This window comes from Xiphophorus couchianus, chromosome 4 (genome assembly GCF_001444195.1).
Source record: "Xiphophorus couchianus chromosome 4, X_couchianus-1.0, whole genome shotgun sequence".
Taxonomy (NCBI): domain Eukaryota; kingdom Metazoa; phylum Chordata; class Actinopteri; order Cyprinodontiformes; family Poeciliidae; genus Xiphophorus; species Xiphophorus couchianus.
The window spans coordinates 11,982,476-12,003,860 of record NC_040231.1 but is presented as its reverse complement, the minus strand read 5'-3'; the positions used below and the strand labels follow the sequence as shown (position 1 = coordinate 12,003,860).

Sequence of the window (21,385 nt, the reverse complement as noted above, 5' to 3'; positions counted from 1 at the left end):
CAGATTATGACCCACAGAAACAAATCGTGTCTTTATGAACAGATTTAAAAGCTTCATTTGGTTTGAATAATTTATTTACTGTTCTTCTAAGAAAGAATAGTAGATTATGTTAAAAAAAAAGAACCTCTGTCAAAAACGTTGGTTTATTAAGAAGGGAAAGCAGAAAATTATACATCCAGAACAATCCTGTAGCATAATTCTGGATGTCAGGTTTGCCATTTCTCCCTGGAGTCGTTTCTTTGACCTTAGCTTTAGGGACAGGCATTCAAACCAAAAACTTATCCGAGGCAGAAACTGCTGACAAGTGTTTAATGTACCATCTAATGCAGGCAGACACATTAGTGGGTTTGCTAATATAAACATTTTAAGTGCGTGTGTAACATGTATATCCAGAGGAAACTCCCACAGCGGAGCGAGCGCTGTTCTTCAAATGACAAACTCAAACAGACACAAAGAAACACGCAGATGAAAGCAATCTCACTAAATCCTGGAGGAGGTCCTCCCAGGGGAATAAAGCTACAAACATGTCCTTCTTTGGCTTTATTTCCACGTCTGATCTACAGTTGTATATGTTTCACTTTCTAAACACGGATGGTTTTGACTTTCAGCTGATCAGAAACAGACTCTTAAAGCCGACGAACATCAAGTGACCCACTTTCCTGAAGTGACCTGGACCAACCAAAAACAGATCATCTTCCATCCACTTATGATTTGGGTGTGGATTCGGCTGATAAATACACAGCTACACACAGCAGGAGAGCAGGGACGAATGCCTCAAGTGAGTGCAGATGTTTTGCCACATGTGCTTTTGAGTCATTTGCTTTTCCTGAGTCTAAACCTGAAACACATTCTGCTCGTTCTGACTCTGCAGGCCACCATTTTGCTTTGCATTAATATAACCTGCCTCCAGATAAATTACCTGCATGCTACACACACTCCTTTATACAGCAGCCTGTAAAACAGCGCTAGTTAAACGAACAAACCAACCTGAGAGGAGTCTGACTTTAATTTAAGGTAAGTAATTAAGTCGGACTAAAAGGAAAAACACAGAGCGGCTCTTTCATGTCTGCTGTCAATACTCCTTTTGCCAATTGTCTGTGGCTTAGTCTGGAAACTGTCACGTCTATTTTAAACCACAAGCCATTCTCTGCAATGACTAAATGCAATAATGAGGTGCAACCTATTAAATTCACAAATAGATGAATTACCTTGATTGGAATAACTACTATTCACTCGTTGGCCAGATTATTAGGTACACCATACTACTACAGGAATGGATCCATATTCGCCTTCACAATGGCCAAGTTTTTATGACACAGATTCAACAAGATGTTGGAAACATTAATCAGAGAGCTATTGTTTTTAAGCAATGCTCAGTTGTTACAAAAGAATCAAAGTATGTCAAGTAAATATGTCTCACACCATTAGGCCACCAACACAATCCTGGACTGTTTGACACCAGGCAGGATGGAGCAAATTAAAGGCTGATGCTAACATCTAAATTGAGGCTCAACTCTTTGTCAAATTTGAACTGCCAGGTATGAATTGTATGGGTTAGGAGTGATACTTGGTTGCTCTTCTTCTTCTTCTCCTTCATCTGCTTCAGGGTTCAACGTGCTGCATGTTCAGGAATGGTTTTCTCTGTAATGAGTTGTTATTGGAGCTCCTGTCACCTTCCTATCACCTTTAACCAGGTTACCCATTCACCTTTGACATCAACGAAGCATTCTTGTTCAAACTTTCCCTTTTTGGGGGTCATTCTTCACTATCATTAGAAATGTGCAGGAAACAACTTAGTTGACCGGTTTCTGAAAAACTCATGAACTAAGGGTGTTTTCACACCAGATAGTCGGTAGACTCAGTTTGACTGGGGACCAAAATTGAAACATTTGTTACATTTTCAACTGTTGTGGTAAACTTTCTCACTGCACTGTCAAACAGTTCAAACCCTTCGAAAACCTGTGCCACCATCGTAATGTGTGGTGGCTCTGCACAAAGAACTACTGCAGAAAGCAACACGAAAACCTCAGAAGAAGACATGAGCGCAACTTTCTTTTTTTTGCAAAATGTAAGCAAGAAGGTAGCAGCGTCAGACCACGAGCCATTTCTTCTGCAGCCTTAGACTCTCGTTTGCTTTGGTTGTATTTCACCCAGAATGCCCTGCACTTTAGTTTGCTTTCTGCTTTAGGAGCGGTCTCCAAACCAAGACCTAGGATTCTTTGACCCTCATCAGAATTTGATTGTGCCTTCACACTTTCTCAAACAAACCAAACCTTCTAGACAAAAGAACTAGTTTGATTAAAGCGGACTAAACAGGTCTGGTGTGAATGCTCACTAAAATCCTCTAGCTTAGATACTCTCAGATTGAATTTAACATGTCATTGTTATTACCATCACAGTGTTATGTCAGCTTTCTGGCATGTGATTGGCTGAATTACAATTGATAACAAGCAACTAAACAGATGTACCTGTTAAAAAAACCTGGTGAGTTTATATTCACACATTCTGCAGGTGAATCATCTGTACTGGCATATTTGGGCAAAAGGCTAATTCTATCTTGGGCTCTTCCCCTTTTTTTGTACGCAAACTGACACAGGCTTACTAAACTGCAGACATGCAAGCAATGCAATATTCAAAAGGTACGAGCTGTGAAGGTCATCATTAACATAATGTGTGTGTGGAGATGTTTCCTTCGTGTGGTGAGGACTAATGTGTTTACACAGCCACTCTGTGGGAAGTTTGTGTGTTTTCTGGGGGGACCAAAAGCAGGTCACAGCTGCATAAATTGTTCAATTTGAAGGTACAGACTTGGTTTAAGATCAGGGTTAGACTGTTTGTGGGGGTGTGTGAGCGTGGGTGGGCGTGGGTGTGTGTGTGACCTGTCATATATTCATATTCATGAGACAAACTGAGGTTTGTGTGGTTTGTAAAAGTTGATGAATGTGTTAGTATTCCTGTTATGTGTGTGTATGATGGGGGTCACACACGCTCCTCTGTCCCAAGGGAATAACACCAGGTCTCATTCTGACAGTACACCCCTGCAGGAAACACACACACCCACACAAACACACACATACACAGAGAGAGAACTGCTTTTCCAGCACATTTGCTGAAGGTGAAGGATTATTGGGTCACATTGCTTCATCAAGGACATGAGTTCAGTTTTTCTTTGACACAGAACATCTGCACAGGTCAGTTTACTCACGTCTGGGTTAAACAAAAGAAAGGCCAGCCGGGAAACTTTACCTGGCTAAAATAACTGAAGTGTTAAGGTATTCAGTAATGACCCACAGGAATTTGAAAGCAAGCAGAACAACTCCTGCTTCTGCCTTGAAGCTCTGCAAACAGCAGAAAAGAGAAGGGCAACACATAGAAGTTAAGAGAATCATTAGAATCAGAAAATGTTAACTGCTTCATGTGTTGCTTAGAAGAGGAAAGTTAGCATGTCAGGCAAGAGAAAACATGTAAATGAGGTCTGGGAGTGAACTCTGCCTTTCTGTGTAAAACCAGTTCTGCTAACCATAAAAGATCTAGTTGACAGTGCTGCTGAAGGATTTTACTGATGCTTGTTCAAACCAAAACAAATAAAACTAAAAAGGATTCTGTTTGCGCATCAAAGCTTTCCAAATAGTCATCAGGTGTGTTTATGCATGGTTCAAAAAAACCCACATCACAGGAGGAAATCAAAGAGCACCAGTAGGAGGTTTATTAGAGCTTGAATGACAGGTACATGGGTTGAGTCATATTTACCTTGGTGTGGTCTGATTTGATAGAGAACCATAAAAACGCATACTGCATAAAATTAGAAATTATGTATTTGTATCCCTTTTTACATCCCATATTTTCATATTTTGTGGTGTCAGATGTATTTTATTGAAATTTTATGTAATAGAGAACTGCAAAGTAGTGCATAATCATGAATTTTTGACCATTTAATTAAAAATATTAAAATTGTGTATGACTTTTCTCCCACAATTATTGAGTATGTTGTTAAAAATATTGCAGTGTTTATAATGTGACTAAATGAAAACAACAATTCTTTAAAAGTTTCTCAAAAGCAGTACCTACAGCAGCTGTGATGCAGCATTTTGACTTTGTGTTCTTCTTCCACTGCAATAAATTTTACCACAAAGAAGGCTGTAATCAGTAAGACCTGAACCCAAACTCCCAAATTGCTCTTAATTAATAGCCTTCTAACCATCGGCAAACCTCAACTCTTTGAAAAAATGTCAAACAGTTAAACCCTTGAATTAAAAGAACTTGAAACTCCAGCACAAACATATAGGCTGAACAATAACTCCAGCAGTTCAAATGTAGTGCTTGGGCTCACTTTGTGCTCTTTATTAGTGCAGTTCTGCATATTGGTGTTTGTTACCAATTAACCCAAGGCCAATGTGTGGGCAATAGCTTAAAGTTATTCAGCTGCAACAGAGGAAAATAAAATTCATGGCAAACTAGAGTCGGAATAAATTGGACATTTAAAAGCTCTCCTAGGAGAAGGTAATTTGTGTTTTTTTGTAGCTTAAGTAAAAAATCTCTGCATGAACAACAATTGTTTGCTTTTTACATTCTTTTTTTTTCATTTATGTTTTATCTATTTGCCTCAAGTGAACCCAAACATCAAAATAATCACAAACGCTCTGTTTCAGAGCATGGTTTAAAAGACATACATACATTTATTACATACAAATGAACTTTTATGACTGTTTTAAGAAGCAACACTGGGAAAGAAATAATACCTGTCGGCCTATTTCAGTCATCTCTATTTCTTTTTCGGAGAAAGAAATAGGAAAAAGATAACCGGATAACTGTGTACAACTCTATTAAACATATTTAACCCATTACAGATTTCTCTTTAATCTAATTTAAATATTACAGATAATCAAACTAAGACAATCTCTGTAAATACAAATGCAGTTTTAAAATGATGATCTTCTTTAAAGCGATTGTCACTTTGACAAAAGCAAGCATAAACAGACTCGAGCATATTATAATACCTTGGAGTTGGACTCTGTTTCTGAGTCTGAATCTGCATGATTTGATTGGAAAGAATCTGATTGATTTCATTTCTTATTTCTATATGACTTGGAGCTGTTTGTCTTATAAAGTGCATTATGTCGACAGCTGTGAAACGCCACAATGTAAATAAACTGATTTGAAAGTAATTGAAACAACAAAAACTCAACCAGAGCTTCTTGTTTGTGGTCACCATTTTGTTTTGTCACTCTATCTGAACCTGATTAGCAGCTTCATATATAAATTTTCCAGATCCCAGAGGCTGTTTTGCTTCTGTTCAGCTAGGGGGTGAATCTCATGGGATAACAGCATCACTTTGATTTATTGCAACAATAACTCTGATGACACAGCAACGCTGTAAACAAGCGAATGATTTGAACCCCAGTCCTTCGTGAACTGCCAAGTTAATGACACCCTCTGTCTGAGTGTCACAGTTAATCAAGGAATAATATTTTAAACTTTATGCTGCTGTCTATGAGCCAGATTTAAACGTTCTCCGGGAAGCAAACGGTTTTTACCTTGCTGGAGTACGGGCCTGGGATGAGCAGTTTCAGTGCTTGACGCTTCAGCTCTGTCAGACGCGTGTTGCAGTTCTCACACCATATCACCCTTTCACTTCCAGGTGAACTTCCACTCCCTGAGGCCGGCGATCCTGTCCCAAAACCCGGAGAACCACCGAGAGAACCCGGTGATCCAGTGCCAATCCCTGGGGAAATGGTTCCTGGAGATCCAGAGAAGGATCCTGGCGATGAGATCCCCGAGCCTGGGGAAGGGGTACCAGTGGAGCTGGGCATGGACCCGGCTCCCTCTGGTGCTGGACGAGTGCCGGAGCGGCTGGTTTCCTCGTAGGCCTTCCGGCACCATGTGTCCGGGAAAATGGAGGCCGATTTTGTTGGGGAGGAGTCAGGCATCTGTGAGAATGAATAGATAGTTTCACTGTTAGGAAAAACACACTATATCTTAAAGGTGACCCATTATGGCTCCTTGAACAGGCTAGGAAAGGTCTGTGGGCTAAATTAAACATGTTCATTACATTTTTTGTACAAAATCATTCTTAGACAATGAGGTTTTAATGTGTTCAGTCCTGAATATTTTGAACTCCTTTCAGATTGAGCTGTTTTAGGACCTCTTGTCACTTTAAATCCAAATAAGCTGCTACTGGCCAGACCCCCCACCTCAACGTTTACATTCAAACAGATGTGACAACAGTACATCTTTGAAAAGCAGAAGTGGAGCCTCATGCACAACCACCAAGAATGCAGCAAGTGGTTTCTGGATGGTAAGGCAACAACAAAACATTTGTCTTTTCCAGCAGCCATTGTACAGTGCAGTGGTAAAACCAGCTGACCAAACATGCTGGAGCTCAGCTTGGGTTGCCAGGTAATGGGGCTGGAATTGGCTGGGGTTGCTGGGTAACGGTGCAGTGCCTGTTGATTGTTTGGGACTCATTTTCCAAACACCAAAAAACATCAACTTATTGCCAGAAAATGAGTATACAGGTGTTTTTTTAGTCTGTTTCTAGAAGCAGCTGAGACCCAAATTGAAGTACAAAAATGTGTGAAAAGTGAATTTTGCATAATAGATCCTGCTTTAAAACACTGTGAACATAAATGCAAGAGGTTGCTCAGGGACAGGAATGTAATGTTAAGGTCGACCTAAAGGTGAAAGCAGATGGCCTGTTTTAAGCTGTTGCCCTTTTGCTAGCAAGGCAAAACAATGAGGCTCTTCTTTTTTCTTGAACAAGCAGAGCAGCGCTACTAACATTTCTGAGTGCACAGTATAAATCTGAATAAGTTATAAATTGAATAAAAGCTTTTATCTTCTGCATGTTTTACACATTTTGCTGGCGAATGCAGATGATAATTAGCTGTCTTTCTTTACAGCAACAATCTTCCCTGGTCTGAATCTTCACTAACTTGAATTCTCAGAGGGAACGGCTGAATTTTCTCTAGGGACTCCAGCTTCCTCCCACAGTTCACAAAACATGTATGTTCAGTTAATTGGCTGTTCTAAATTGAGCTAAGCAGTGTGTGTGGATTTCTTTGTCGGTCCTCTAATATACTTGCAACATGTCCAGGCCTCTTACCCATAAACTGCATGAATAATATGACCTCTCTGTGCCTCTAAATGAGAAAAAGTGGGTCAAGTAAATGAATCAGTGTGTGAATATAAATAAATGAGTATTAACAGCTTAAGACAGCAACACTGACTAAAAGCAATCAGCTGTCCAATTATCTGTTGATCAACTCTGATCAGGAATTGGCAGATCCAACTCAAAGAAATCTGATTTATTAAATGCATCAAAACTAAGAATTCCCACAATCTTTGGCACATATGTGCACCAAACAACAGCTTCTACACTGATGTTTGGGCCATGTGGTTGGATGCATAAATAACGATAAAAACCAGAAAAAATGAAATATGAAAGAACATCTCATGATTGAGGCAGCTAAAATTTGGGACATATTATAACAGATATTAATTTCCACTTATCAAAGATCAGGTTGCAGGGTTTGCACACCCCAGATATTCTTCTCCCCTATCATTCCTGGAGAGCCCTAGGTGTTTCCAGACCAGAAGAGACGTAAAGTCTCTCCAGCACGTTTTGGGTCTGCACTGGAGTCTTCTACTCCCAATGGGGAAAGCCTGGTTAACCTCCAAATGGAGGCACCCAGGAGACATCCTAAACAGATGCTTGAACTCTCACTGGATTCATTCCGTCTCAGGTGGCGAAGTCTGATGATTCAGGGAAAACTGAGACAATCATTGTGGCAAACATTGCCAAGGTAATGAAACAACTTCCCTGTGGCAGGGCGCCAGAAGTGAAAAATATTGATCCAGAGGTGCTGCCAGCTATGGACATTCAGAGGATTTTGTTGTTGATGCATTTCTTTAACATCAGTTGGAAAAGTAGACCAAGATTGTGATCCTAATTTTTAGAAAAAGAGAGAGTCTTCCACTTATCTTTCTACCTCAACAAATTCCCTTGTAGAATGTTAGAAATGTTGAACCTTGGTTCAAGGAAGAATGGGGTTTCTTATGTGGACTAGATCTTTACCTTTGCAGGATTTCTGAGGGGTCTGTCTTTTTGGCTCTATAGGGTTTGGTCCACTGAAGCTTTTTTGTTGGTGCTGCTGCATTGTAAAGACTTGGTTGTATGACCGAAGCAAGAACTGTTAGCTAATTCTCAGCACAAAGCTGAAATTTTTCCCAGAGTATGTTGGGGGATCAACCAGGGCTGCCACTTGTCTCCAGTCCTATTTGTTGTATTTATGAGTACAATTTCAAGCCTTAGTAGTGGAGGGAAGAATGTCTGGTCTGGTTGTGAGATATTTGAGTTTTATTTTTCTGTTGCAGATGACGTGGTTCTATCGGCATCTTTGGACTTAGTTCTGACTATTCTCATCTTTTCCAGTTCTGAACCAGAAAAAGGTGGACCTCTCCCTCCAGGTTTTGGTTAAGTCCCTGACTCTAGAGGAGGAGTTAATGTATCTTGGAGTCTTGTTCATGATGAATGGTAGAGTGAAGAGGGAGGTAAATGGGAGCTTTGGGTATTGAGTCGCAGCTCCTCACCAAAGAAATAGCAGTACATTATACAAAATTCAAGTTATTGCAAACTAGTCTGACTTAGTAATGTGAACAACTGAGTCTCATGAGCTGAGAAGTGGATCTTTCGAGGTTGCGTTAGACATTCTGGTATAGTGGCTGCAGGGCCACTAATTCTACAGCCATAAAAAAGCAGCTATGTATAAAAATGATGGGCGGGGAAGTGGTGAGACTGCTGTATTATGACCAAACCCTGTGCAATAAATTGAAGCTAATTGCAGATGAGCCAGAGACACAGGTGTGAGAGTGAGAATAACACCTGACTTGGCAGTGATGATTAAAGAGATGCAGCGTGATGAATTTAAACCCACTGATGTGACACTATGAGCAGTGATGTGTGAACTACGCATGGACACAAACCTAATGAGAGCTGTCATCAGGTTGTATATTTATGACCAGCTAAAGATGGAAGAAAGCTGCACTTCAATGTAGTGGGTGGTGCAGTGAATGGATGATAAGTTTTTAGATTTTCCAGGTTTGCACAAAGAAGCACCAACTCATCTGGAATTTAAAAATAAAAAACCTACCCCATGTTTTCTGCTCCGGCTGCTCCTCTCCCTAGTCCCCGACAGTGAAGTCATATTGTAGGTAATAGGAGGGGGAGAAGGAGGAGGAGAGGAGAAATAACCTCTTCTGCCGCTTCACATTCAAAAAACAAACCGCTGGATCGATTTCAATTAACTGCACGCCCCAGTAGGTCGCTCGTCTCGGTCTTGAGGTACACCTCACGCCGTACTCAGACGCATGTGGTGAGAGGTGTGATCCCCCATCAAGCTGCAAGGAAAACAAACCCAGCTCCTTTGGTGAAAATTGAGCCAGAAATAGTTGCAGCGCAGAGAAAAGATGCACAAGTCATGCGGCAGATTGCGCTCCGCACTGAATGAGGCTCTGTGGCTCTCTGCTCAGCGCGCTGGAGTGGCACTGCGCTCAGCCCTGCCCGTCTCCATTAGCGGTGCATCTCAACCCGCTCAGGTAGATCGAACACCTCCAGGGTGAAGTCCACCGTGAAAATCACAAAACATGATCAACACATGTTAGAATGGGTAGCATCCGACTGAAAAAACACCTCAGCGACGAGAGTCTGCGTGCGCCTCGCTTTTGGGACTTTAAATGGACCCATGCGCAACCTCCTGTTGACTTCACGACGCTCCGCACTCTGCTGCAGACAGCAGTGGACTAAGGATACTGGAGCGAGACGCACATCTGGATGAGGGCGGGGCCAACCTGCCCCTCGTCGACCTTAGGCCAATCACACGTCCAGAGGTTCCAGCTGAGTGGCATCTGGACTGCATGCGTCAGAGAGAGAAAAACCCAACTATATATAAATATATTCATGTTCTGTGTCTACTGTCTAGACACCTGAAAAATATGGAAAACCTTTGCATTTGGAGGACTTTAATTTATCTCAGAATATGTCAGTTTTAGATCACTAGTAATCATTGTGTGTAATAATAAAAATAATAATGATAATGTGTATGCAGTATTGAGTGGAAGTGTTTACGAGTGCTCCATCACAACTCTGCTGCTGCTGCTGTGCTAGGAGCTCCAGACTTCATGCCAAAACTTCTGTTTAATTATCCTGATTCCACCTTATGAAGATCAAGAGATCTCTGCTGGAGGATAAATCTTAATTGATTTGCATTGCAGAGAAGACCCCTGTGTTCAACTACTCCCCCCCCAAACGTGATCAGTAGATGAGCAGATACACAGTGCCCTCCGCAGGCAATGTGGGATTATTACTGGTTAAAAACACATCCGGTGGGGAAAAGGACTGTACTGTTGAACTAATTATAAATTAAAAGTGTAATGCGAAATATTTCAGCCACAAAAAGAAAAATTTACATATATAGGAATCTTTTCTTAAAATAAAATATAAATCATTTTTAAAAAATCACAGTTATTCCAAATATTTTGCTGATCCTCTTCTTAATTCAGTCCTTAAAAAACAAAACAAAACCAAAGATAATGTGGAAGCTGTTCGCATGTTTTATCATTTTCAAAATGAAACACTAACTGGACTTGCTTGGGAATGAAAAGAGTCAATTCCCAAATGTCTGATCAGGTCTTTTTTGTCTGTATTACTGCATCAGAGCAGTTTGTCATGGAGGAAATCTCTGTAGTACCAGTACCAGGTCTGGTGTCTCCCACTTTCATGTCGACTGTACTTCTTAGATTTTCTATGGGGTTTAGGTCAAACATGTTTGCTGGCCAATGAAGTTCAGTGATACTGTGGTCACTAAGGAGGATATTTGTACTTTTGGCAGATTGTGCAGGTGCCCAGTTCTGCTGGAAAATTAATGATCTTCATAAACTTTGCCAGCAAAGAGAAGTATTTATGAAATACAGAATGTACTTTCATGTGAAAAGAGGACTGTGGACAACAAGCAACAGCCAAGTTCATTTACTCATTAGCCCAGGGAAGGTGCTTCTGGCTCAGGAGTGACTTAACAGAGGAAATGCAACCATTGTCACCCATATCCTGATATGTTAGAGTGTGATGACTTTTGAAGCATTGACTCCAGCTGCAATTATTGCTTTGTGTATATTTTCTGAACAGTTGTCCAGGCTGTTTATGCATGGTTCTTCCACTCAACTTTCCGCTAATACACTTGGATGCAGCATTTTTTTTTTAGCAATGATTCTTTGTCACAAAAAATAGTTGTATCTTAAAAATCTTTATTTATTAAACATTTATGTGAAAATTAGTTTTAGATTTCAGTGAGCTGAGCCATAATACTGTATATAAAAATATCACTCTGGATATCAGAGCTTCTCTTTTTGGATTTATATACTGACCTCAACTTTTTGATATTATCCATTTTACTTAGACATATTTGCATTGTCTCTGTCTATATGAAGCAAAAGTTACATAAATTATGTGCTGCAATGAGGCTTATTTGTTATATTAAAAGTACATTTAAAAAGTCCTTTAAGCAGGAATTTTAACATAGAGACCTAGAGGCCTGATTTTGTTTTCTTCAAAACTTAAATGTTGGGTTTTCAACGTCTGTAAGTAGAAAATTACCATGATCAACAAAAATAAAGGCTTAAAACATCCATCTCAGTGTAATTAATCTATATAGTGTGTTTTACTTTGTCAGTTGAGTTTCTGCTATAAATAAGTTTTTGTAATTTACATAATATGAGTGTAATTTTAAAGAAAATTTTCAAAAATACAATTCAAACCAGCTGTTATTTGTCCTCCGGACCGCTAGGGGGCATTGGGTTAATTCTCTAAGATCACTTCACAGCCCGCGAATGGAAGCAAGAGTCATGTCTTGTTCCAAACAGGAATTTGTGTTGATATCGCGTTGCTTTCGGTTTTCCGTGTAGTATTTAGCTAGTTTTCAGCACTTTGTTTTTCTACCTATTGTAACCTGGCGCAGCAGTAAATATGAGCAGGCACTGGGACGCATGATGGCTCTCGGTTTCTGAACAAACACAGCTTTTTCGGTGAGTTTCAATCTCTAGCTAATTTTGTTACTGTTGGCAGTTGGCTTATGTTTTGATATCACACCTCTTGCTTTGCGCAAGTTATTCGCACGTTATTATCTTACGTTTTAGCTTCAAATGGTAGTGCTATACGTTGAAGCCTTGTGCAATAAAAATATCAGCAGACGTTTATGGGTTGGTGTGGCGCATTTTCAAAAAAATAACTAGCTTGTTTTGCATGTTATTTCGTTGTTTGTATGCATTTTTTAATCTGAATATGATCTTAATGCTTGCTTATTGTTCAACTGCAGATCTTGCTTGTTTTGACACATGGTAGTAAACAAAGCTGCATTTGTAAAATGCCCGTCATTTTACAAAGAGTTGGACAACATATTTAACATGAATTCACCGGTGTACAATTTATTGCTTAATAATTTCTCTATTCATTTCTTTATCTGTCTGTCAACTTTATTGTTACAAAGGAAATTCATGTTGCCCGGGTGAATGACATTTCCCCTGGTAATGTCGCTTCTGTACTCATGTTCATCTGTCTGCCAACAAAGTCAAAGCATATCATTTCAATGAGAGGAGCACACTGCGCCACACAACAATGAGAGGTACAACATTTAATCTTCTGCATTGTCCAGGTTGTCCCGTTTCAAAGCTGTTTTGACTCAACTGTTTATTGGTTGTTCTGATTTGAGGCTATCTTTGTATTATCTTCCAGGGAGACCTCGTAAAATAAGGAAAAGCGACTCCAAAGAGTCACCTGTCTTTAATAAGATCCTGTCTCCCCCGGCTGCAGAAGTGTCCATTTTTGATAATCTCTCCAATCTCAGCTTGCCTGCTTTGGAATCTGAACCGATTACACCCAGGAGATGCAGGGGACGAAAGAAACGGACACAAGAAGCCATCAGTGTGACTTCAACGCCTGTGCACCGCTCCTCCACATCCAACATTTCACTCTCCTCTCCCAGAGCTGATGAAGAGCCGCTGGAGTATGCTGAATTTAACACTCAACCTAAGGTGAGGTGTGAAGTAAATTTTTACTGAGAGATGCTTTCTAATTTGTTCAATTTAGCCTTTTTTATAGCTTTAGAGTTGCACTGTGCATCTTTTGATTTGGAAAATCAAAATAATAGTTTTGGTTGTTTGTTGTTTTTTTTTTTTATCTCTTAAGGCATTATATTAATACAAAGGGATGGGTAATATGGCCCTGACATTTTATAGCAGTTTTGATTACAGTAACCAGAAAAGTGAAGATAAAAAATAATTACAAAAAACCCTTCTTATGTTATCTTTCTAAGAAGAAATCAGAAAAAGTGGTATTGGCAAATCAACACTTTATGAAAACCAGAGAGTGGAAAATAACCACTTGGTTGTCTATTATCTATATTACCATGGGAAAGGATAGCTATTGATCTGAAAGGGTTCACTAATTCTTCTTCAATATGCATCCAGCTCAGTTTTCTTTCTCCCTTTTCAAAATATTTGGACAACCTAGACATTTCAAATGCAAGATTATATAGCCTTACGTTAGGGAGGGCCATGCACACCACATTTTCTTAATGCTAATTCTGGGTTTCTTCTTGTCCCAAAGGAAGTCCTTAACATAAGTCTCATACTGTTTGTAAACCCTGGGTGGGATGTCAACAGGCACCATCATGGACACATAATTGAATAATGGGGCTATCACCATTTTTGTTACATTCACCTTTCCCCATAAAGAGAGTTTCAATTTTGTCTATTTAGCAAGATTAGTTTTTATCTGGCTGAAAAAGCGGTTTCACATTCAGTAGCATTATTTCCTCTACATTCGAGTGAAGTCGCATACCCAGATATTTCATACCCGAGGGAACTCACTTAAAGTTAAGTGGTGTAATATCATTTGAGTGACATGTTTAATATAGCATCTTTTTTTTTTTTTTACCCCTCCAGGGGGTCTTTTTGTGGGCTCTAGTGTCCCTTATATGTTAGTAGGCTGACAGGAAACAGGGAAGGAGGGGGGAAGACATGCGGCAAATGTCGTCGGGTCTGGGAGTCGAACCGGCGACGGCCGCGTCAAGGACTCAAGGCCTCCAAATACGGGTCGCGCTAACCGCTACGCCACCCCGGCACGCCCTAATATAGCATCTTTTTATGTTGCTGCAGACTCCAGAGGACGATCCACCATGCCAAAAATCGAAACCTCAAAAAAGAAAGTCTCGAACTTCTCAGCCAAAGCAACAGAGACAAAGGAGAGCCGTGGAGCAAACCCAGAAAAACGGGACTCCAACGAAGCGTTGGCATGGCAGGACGCGGAAAAGCAAGACTAGAGATGCAAAGGGAAACGACACTCAGCCATCCAAACGCTTGAGGCCGAGGTTTGAGCTGCAGAAGCCTGATACAGCTGAACAAGGTACCGTCTGATGTTTGTCTCAATATACCTAAAATAAACGTCTTAAAGAGCCATGGGCACAGCTAATTGCATATAGCACCTTTTGCTGGTTTCAGATTCAGTTTTAATGGTTCTATATTTAAAAAAATAATTATTTGTCACTGTACAATTTTACAAAATTTTGCTGAATACAGGAATGACCTCTGACTCCCGTGTCTTGTCTGCTCTCTAATCCCCAAAAAGATGACTCTTTGCTGTCTTCAGATCTTTCAATTGAACTGAACCATGATGAGGAACAGCTGCCCTCTCTGCCCTTACAAGAAAATGAGAGTGAAGATGAGGAGGAGGAAGATCTGCCAAGTTTCCTGATGCAGAAAAACAATAGTAAGGAGAAAACCGCAGTGGCTGAATGCAAACGATCTCCACAAGAACCAGTCCTAGCGGATTTTTTTATTGCTCACTGTATTGTCTTACAGAACCTCCATCGATCACAGAAGGAGCGTTTGTGTGGGGCAGATGTAGAAATTATCCATACTGGCCTGCGTTGGTAAGGACGAAAACATTAGGAGATACTAAAATATCTCTCGCAGTGAACATTTCTTATTCTAAGCTCAGTTAGTATTAGCAAAGTTGTTTCTATTAATATGTTCCTCAAAATAGTTTGCTGGGATTTTGGGCCGTTCCTCCAGACAGAACCGGTAGGACTGAGTCCTTGCTCCCTCACATCTTAACAGGTCTGCTTAGAAATTTTCCAAGGCCACTACAAACATTGACTTTATTGTCCTTAAGCCACTTTGTAGCTGCTCTGGTTGTGTGTTTGTGGTCTTTGACTCATTTGTACCCAGACTTTGACTTCCTGGTTTATTGAGATGTTGTCTCAGTATTTCCACATATGGTCATTTCCTCATGCTGCTATTTTCTATTTTTGGAGTTGCTCTAGACCCTCCTGCAGCTGAACACCCCCAACAGATGATGCTGCCACCTAGAGCTGTGATAAATGGTTATTTTAGTAATCGAGCATTCTATCGATTATTCATACAATTCATCGAGTTATCAAATAAAGATTTGATAAAGTAAATTCTACCATGACTGCAGCGTTACTATTGGATATCAACATTGAACCAATTTTTTCTATTTGTGCGTCCTGAACAATAACATCCCTGTAGTTTAGAAAATTAACCTGCATCCATAATAGCTAAATTTTCCAGTTAATCTGGACAAAATTCTACAAAAATATGAAATTATATTAAATTGAATAATGAAGCAGCAGACTCACAGATGCTTATAAAAAATGCCTATAGGGCATCTTCAGTCAATTTAATAGATTAACTCCCACTTTTCACAGCCATTTATAGCTTTGTGTTCATGTTAGTGACTGGATTTCCATCTTCATACATAAAAACTCACCTGCCAGCTATGCAACGCCACGATGCTCTCCGCCACCCATTTGTTGCGACTTTGATGATATGAAATTTATTTTCCGGTTCGTAAATAAAGCTACACTTACACTGAAGCCATCAACTACTCAGCTGCCCACCGTGTTCAGTTTATCCGCTCTCCTGTATAAATGCTCCTGCAGTGGTTTTCCCCGCAGTTCGCTCTTCACCGCCACAAGGCAGCAGCTCTGGGAGGAGAAAAGCTGCCGTACTCCAGACATCGTGCCAGTCACTTTAAGGATGCCTATTGGTCCCCCCAAAAAACAATAAAAACCCAGACATTATCACCAATCAATAAAATCCCCCCCCCGGAACGAACTTAAAAATTGGATGTTATGCTGCTAAAACTTAACAACAACTCAGAGGCGGAAGTGAGAGCATTATGCAAGATGAATAATCACCCGGCTGGAACAATAAAACAGAATTTAACGAAGCTTTGGGGCAGATAATTTGCCACGAGGAATTTTAATAATCGACGAACTCAAATCATTCGAAGAATTGCAGCTCTACTGCCACCTCTGTTCTTCACAGATCAGATGATGTTTTCAGGTTTGCAACTTTTTTGTTCCAAATGTGGCTACGGTATTTAAGCGCTTTGATTTTCAGTGTAATAAGACCGCATGTCATGTCTTAATTAGGTTCTGGAGCAATGGCCTCTGCCTCTCTGAGTTTCTTTCCAGCCCATGTGTTGTTATAATTGCTTGAATAAATGAACAGGACAGCATTTGAAAACTTTGGTGTACCCTAATAAAGCCCAGAAAAACACACCTCTAACTACTTAACATTTCTGATGTTTTTGGATCTGTTGTGTTTTGTTTTCTGCAGGTAAAAAATGTGAACCGACGACAGAAGAAAGCAAGTGTCATGTTTGTTGACCAGGCGTTCACAGGGATTCAGAAACAAAAGGGGTAGGAACAAAAATCAGCTTTTTTTCAATGCCATTTGCTCATTACTCATTTCATCCTGTAAATGCATCTTTTCTGAAATATTATTGAGCGAAACATTAATGATTTTTCTGAATATTTCTTTCAAATGTTGTTCTTGAAGGTTTACATTGCCTCTGAAAACCTTGAAACCCTTTGACTGTGAAGAAGCAGATGAGCTGATGGTAAGCTCTGTTCAAACACCACTGACTGATTTGTGAAGATTGTGTTTTCCTGACACTTTGTTTCTTCTCTAGCAAAAAGCCAAAGAGTCATATGAGGCTGCTATTACATGGTCCTTGGAGTTTATAGAGGACTACAGGATGCGCATTGGTCAGTAGGAATTACAGTAATAACTATAGTCTGCCTTGCTAATCTTCAAGTGCATTAGATTAAAAACAAAAACAGGAAGTATAAAAATAGAAGCATCCGAATAAAAGTATGAAGTGAATTTTATAGGTGAGAAACCAAAGTGCGTTTCTACGACCCGTAGAGTGGCAGAGCAGAAATCAGACTGGAGTTTAACAAAACGTTTTTTGTTTGAGGTGATGTTGAAGGCCTTTGTTTTCTACTTTCTCCAGTCCTTTGGAAATGGATGTAGATAGTCTTTTGACTTTCACATTTTATGTAAACATTGTTTTTCTTTGGGGCATGCCGTGGTGGCGTAGTGGTTAGCGCGACCTGTATTTGGAGGGACACTAGAGCCCACAAAAAGAGCCCCTGGAGGGGTTAAAAAAAACAACATTGTTTTTCTTTGTGAATTATTACTTAGCATGTGTCCTTCTCTGTTTTGCTTCCAGCATGCGGCTCATTTTCAGGCTCCTTCATTGAGTATTGTAATCATGACATGAGTAAGTTTCTTCATCAGACAGCGACGCCTTCGCAGACATCTCAACCTGTAATGCTGATCACTGTTACTGTTTGCAATAGGTTATCCGGTGAGGAGGAAGTATCCGCAGGCTGCCTCAGAGAGACTGACCATCACCAGTAGTGTCATAATGGAGGAACCATGTGAACATCACCAGGAGGACCATGTTAGTGAGAAGTACAAAGATGTTTCCACTTGCTCCAAGAGGCTGCTGCCAGACCGAACTCATGCTGCCCATAACCGAGCCAATGAGAAGCTGGTTCATTTCATTGTCAAGCAGCGGATGGTGGAGAAACATCTCCTGGTAGGATTCTTTATTTCTTTCTTTCTGCTGCTGCTACAGAGGGTCTTCCTTCACATTTCACATCCTTTTTATATCTAATGAGGTGGATAGAAGTGGTTTGACCAGTAGACTCTGTACACTCTGCTGAACTGCAGTGCCTTTAAACTTCTGGGTAATTTGGGTTAGCATAAAGCATTATTTTTTTACTGACTTGCATATGAGGAGCACCCTGAACTGAACAAGTAGTTTAACTTAGTCTTTGCTGAAACTATACTATAAGTATCTATTCTGATCTCTGAAAGATGCGCGATACTCCAAAAATCTTAATATTTGAGCATTTTCTTATGGTTCTCTAGAAGTTCTGATACCTGCACACCTTTTAGCTGATAGTAGTCGTCCTCCCAGTAAACATGTCATTCATGTGTCTCAGAGGTTTATGAGGTCTGCTTCATACTAACAGCATCCAGTCTTTGTCATGGGGAAATGAACTACCTTTAATCTATAGCTTCAGTCTGTTTTTTTTATGTGTGAGATATGCATTAGGGAAGTTGTTCATGGTACACAATATACAATCTGTTTTAAACTGACCAATGTTTCACAATAGTGATTATTGTTTGTTTTTTATTAACAGCATGAAACTGTTCCTCAGCTACCACAACTTGAACTTTTACATTACTTCCAGCATGAAAGCTCTGCATGCCTCTGGGCTTTATAAAACACATTGTTCTGCAGAAAACTTGTTTGACAATAACTACCGAGCACCTGTGACGAGCATTTACTCAGTTAAAGAGTCACAGTGACTGTTTGTGTTTTTACATGGAGTAACACTAAAGCTAAGTGCATATCAATGCAGTGGGATTCTGATTATGTCTATAGCAGCTTAATGTTAGCTTAAAAAAATATGTTTTTTTACATATTTGTGACAATATAGTGTGAGACAGATAATCTGTAAAAAATTGTGTTCCTCTGCATTCTTCCTGTTCTCTACAGCCATCTGCAGAAATACACTGAAGCAACCAATCAGAGCCAGGAGGAGGGTCTTAGCGCTGTCACTCATGCTCGTGTATAGCTAGTTCCACATAAGGCAGCCTGCCATGAAAGCTCAGGCTAGTTAGCATGGCCACCAATGACAACGGTCAATAATGATGGCTGAAACTAACAACTGGCAAATGGCCTTTTTTGACTCTCCAGTTAACGATTAATCTATTACCATATTGACCATTATTGTACAAATCATTTAATCGTTTCAGCCTATCGTAATCAGTCGATTAAAGTTGTCAGGTTATATCCAAGTTTTGCAAAACATTTTGAAGATTTCATAATATTGTCAATGTAATTTAATGTTGTTTAATAGTCTAAAGTCATTTTGAATGTAACTGCATCTGGATCTGAATGCCATCAAACGATCCTATTCTGATTTAGGTCATAGCACAAGAATCTCACTCCAACATCCACCTGGTCAAAATCCTTGAAGTTATTGATGATTTGATCATTTCTACTGATGTATTTCTTATTAAACTTATTGCTGATTTAACTGATATCAATGTATTCCAGCAGAACCTTCACCGTTTGTTTTAGTTTCTCGATATTAATCTGCTTGCAGGCCGTGATCCGAGGGCAGCAGGAGTCCAGATGGCTTCGCTCTTTTCTAAGTGCCAAAAGAAGGAGAGTGGTGAACATTTACCTGGAAGATGACCAGCAGCTGGATCGGGTCTACTGGTACCTAAATGAGCTCTACGTCAAAGCTGTGCCCAAATCTCCTCGCCTCGCTGACGTGAAGTTAATGGAGCACGTCCCTTTTGTCCTAGATGTGCTTCTACCAGAGGTAAGAGAAGACTCACATTATTGATTAAATTTTTGCATGCGTCTCTCTTTTTATTTTTTAACTTGGAATTTTCTTGCAGGCCATCATATATGCCATTGCTGGGGTGGACAATGTTTCAGTCAAAAAGGCAGAAGAGAAGTACCTGAAAGGGCGATGCATTAGTAACAGGTAGGATTTGAGTGTTTTCAAATGCTAAAAGTGTAAAATAAAAATAATATCTTGGCCCATATTTGAAACTGATGAATGATCTTGTCTTCCTTTTTACCTTTTTCTAGAGAAAGGCAAGAGTTTGACCTGATGATTGAACGGCAGATGTGGAGGAAGTCACAGCTTCAGAATACAGGACTTGAATTATTTTCTGACTCTATCAGTTAAAACTGGGAAACAAATTCATTTTTTTAATGTTCTTTTTTATTTTTTATTACTATCCGAAATATTAAAAAACTTGCCTCGCAAAACAGTGCAGCATTACAACTTCTTTAATATCCATTATCATTTTAAGCAAGTAAGTATTTTTTTTTTACACTTTTAATTTAAAAAAGGGGGATATCTATTAAATAACAACATCAAAAATTTCAGAACATTTAAAGAAGCAGCTTGGGTTTTTTTTTCTACATTTGCTTGTGCAAAAATACATATTGAATGAATGCTCGCTGTGTACAAATAAAGCTTTGGCTTCCTCTTTCTGGAAATTTATCTTTGCAGTCATTTAGCAGAAATTTTGTTTAGGAAATCCTTTAAATTTGTTGTTCTTTTTCAATTTCCTTTCTAATAATCTCTTTGAATAACTGTTCTTAATTGATATAGAGGAACACGTGGTATATGATGTCGGATAATTCTCCAAGTTCTCGTCACACTCTAAAGCTTTATCCTGTGTTAAATTGGCTATTATTTGTGGAAACACTGGAAACCTCTGGTTGAGTGAAGGTGGAAAAAGGACCATGTTTTGTTTTTCATTGTAGAAAGTTGTTTTTGTGATCATGCTGTTTGGTTTGAACTGAAGTATTTGCTCTCCTATCATGTGAAACTAATCATAAGACAGACTCAAACGTCCACATGAATAGATCAGACTTGGCCTACAGGGTATTTATCAACAGGAAATGCCTTTGATTTCCTGTTACATATGATTTTCTTGTTGTTTTTGCTCTCTTTTTAAGTGACCTTGAGTGTTATGAAAGGAGCTTTGAAATAAAATGTATTGTTATTAAGTACAAGGAGTATGATCGCAACTCATCTTGGTATAACAACTTTGACAGTCAGAAATTGTTTTGCACTTGCTTTTATGTTTGTGGCCACTATGTTTTTAGAGCAGATAATTATCACCTAAGAGCAGCTTTCTCCCAAGGGATATTGGGAAGAAGTGAGGTATTTGCATCACATTCAAAGTAGAGTGAAAGCGTTAGGATGCAGGGAGGGTATAGGAGAGAAAAACCTGTTAGAACAAGAATTAGGAATTAGGACACTACATACAATAGCACGCTATATATGACAAGGAAGTATGAGACAGGGATGTGTGAAAGTTGCCAGGAAGAGGAAATAGTTGAACATGTGGTTTTTAGATCTACAGTGTGCATGGAGAGATTTTGAGGGTGAGGTTGAAGGAACTAAGGTTGCACAGC

At 39.6% G+C, this 21,385-nt stretch overlaps 2 protein-coding genes across 6 annotated transcripts in view; one reads left to right on the top strand and one right to left on the bottom strand.

Annotated features, from left to right (window-relative positions):
• Positions 1–9,799, bottom strand: part of kif26ba (kinesin family member 26Ba) — a 105,784-nt gene extending 95,985 nt beyond the window's left edge. For all 3 annotated transcript variants that reach the window (XM_028014342.1, XM_028014344.1, XM_028014343.1), the window contains exons 1-2: positions 9,150–9,799; positions 5,535–5,927 (exon numbers count right to left, since the gene is read on the bottom strand). In XM_028014342.1, the coding sequence (XP_027870143.1) occupies positions 5,535–5,927; positions 9,150–9,203 (447 nt within the window). In that variant the 5' untranslated portion in view covers positions 9,204–9,799. The remainder of the gene's footprint in view (positions 1–5,534; positions 5,928–9,149) is intronic.
• A 2,064-nt stretch (positions 9,800–11,863) lies between these two features.
• On the top strand, positions 11,864–20,458 carry LOC114142781 (PWWP domain-containing DNA repair factor 3A-like). 3 transcript variants are annotated; one of them, XM_028014240.1, is made up of 14 exons: positions 11,864–12,075; positions 12,537–12,671; positions 12,782–13,080; positions 14,206–14,452; positions 14,696–14,815; positions 14,908–14,978; positions 16,693–16,775; positions 16,915–16,975; positions 17,048–17,123; positions 17,591–17,641; positions 17,721–17,962; positions 19,545–19,766; positions 19,846–19,934; positions 20,042–20,458. In XM_028014240.1, the coding sequence occupies exons 2-14, from the start codon at positions 12,665–12,667 to the stop codon at positions 20,139–20,141; spliced, it is 1,668 nt and encodes a 555-aa protein (XP_027870041.1). In that variant the 5' UTR covers positions 11,864–12,075; positions 12,537–12,664; the 3' UTR covers positions 20,142–20,458. The 3 variants fall into 3 exon arrangements, with proteins under 3 accessions (XP_027870041.1, XP_027870039.1, XP_027870038.1); XM_028014238.1 differs by having other exon boundaries at positions 11,865–12,075; positions 12,618–12,671; positions 14,675–14,815; XM_028014237.1 differs by having other exon boundaries at positions 11,865–12,075; positions 14,675–14,815.
• The last annotated feature ends 927 nt before the right edge of the window (positions 20,459–21,385 follow it).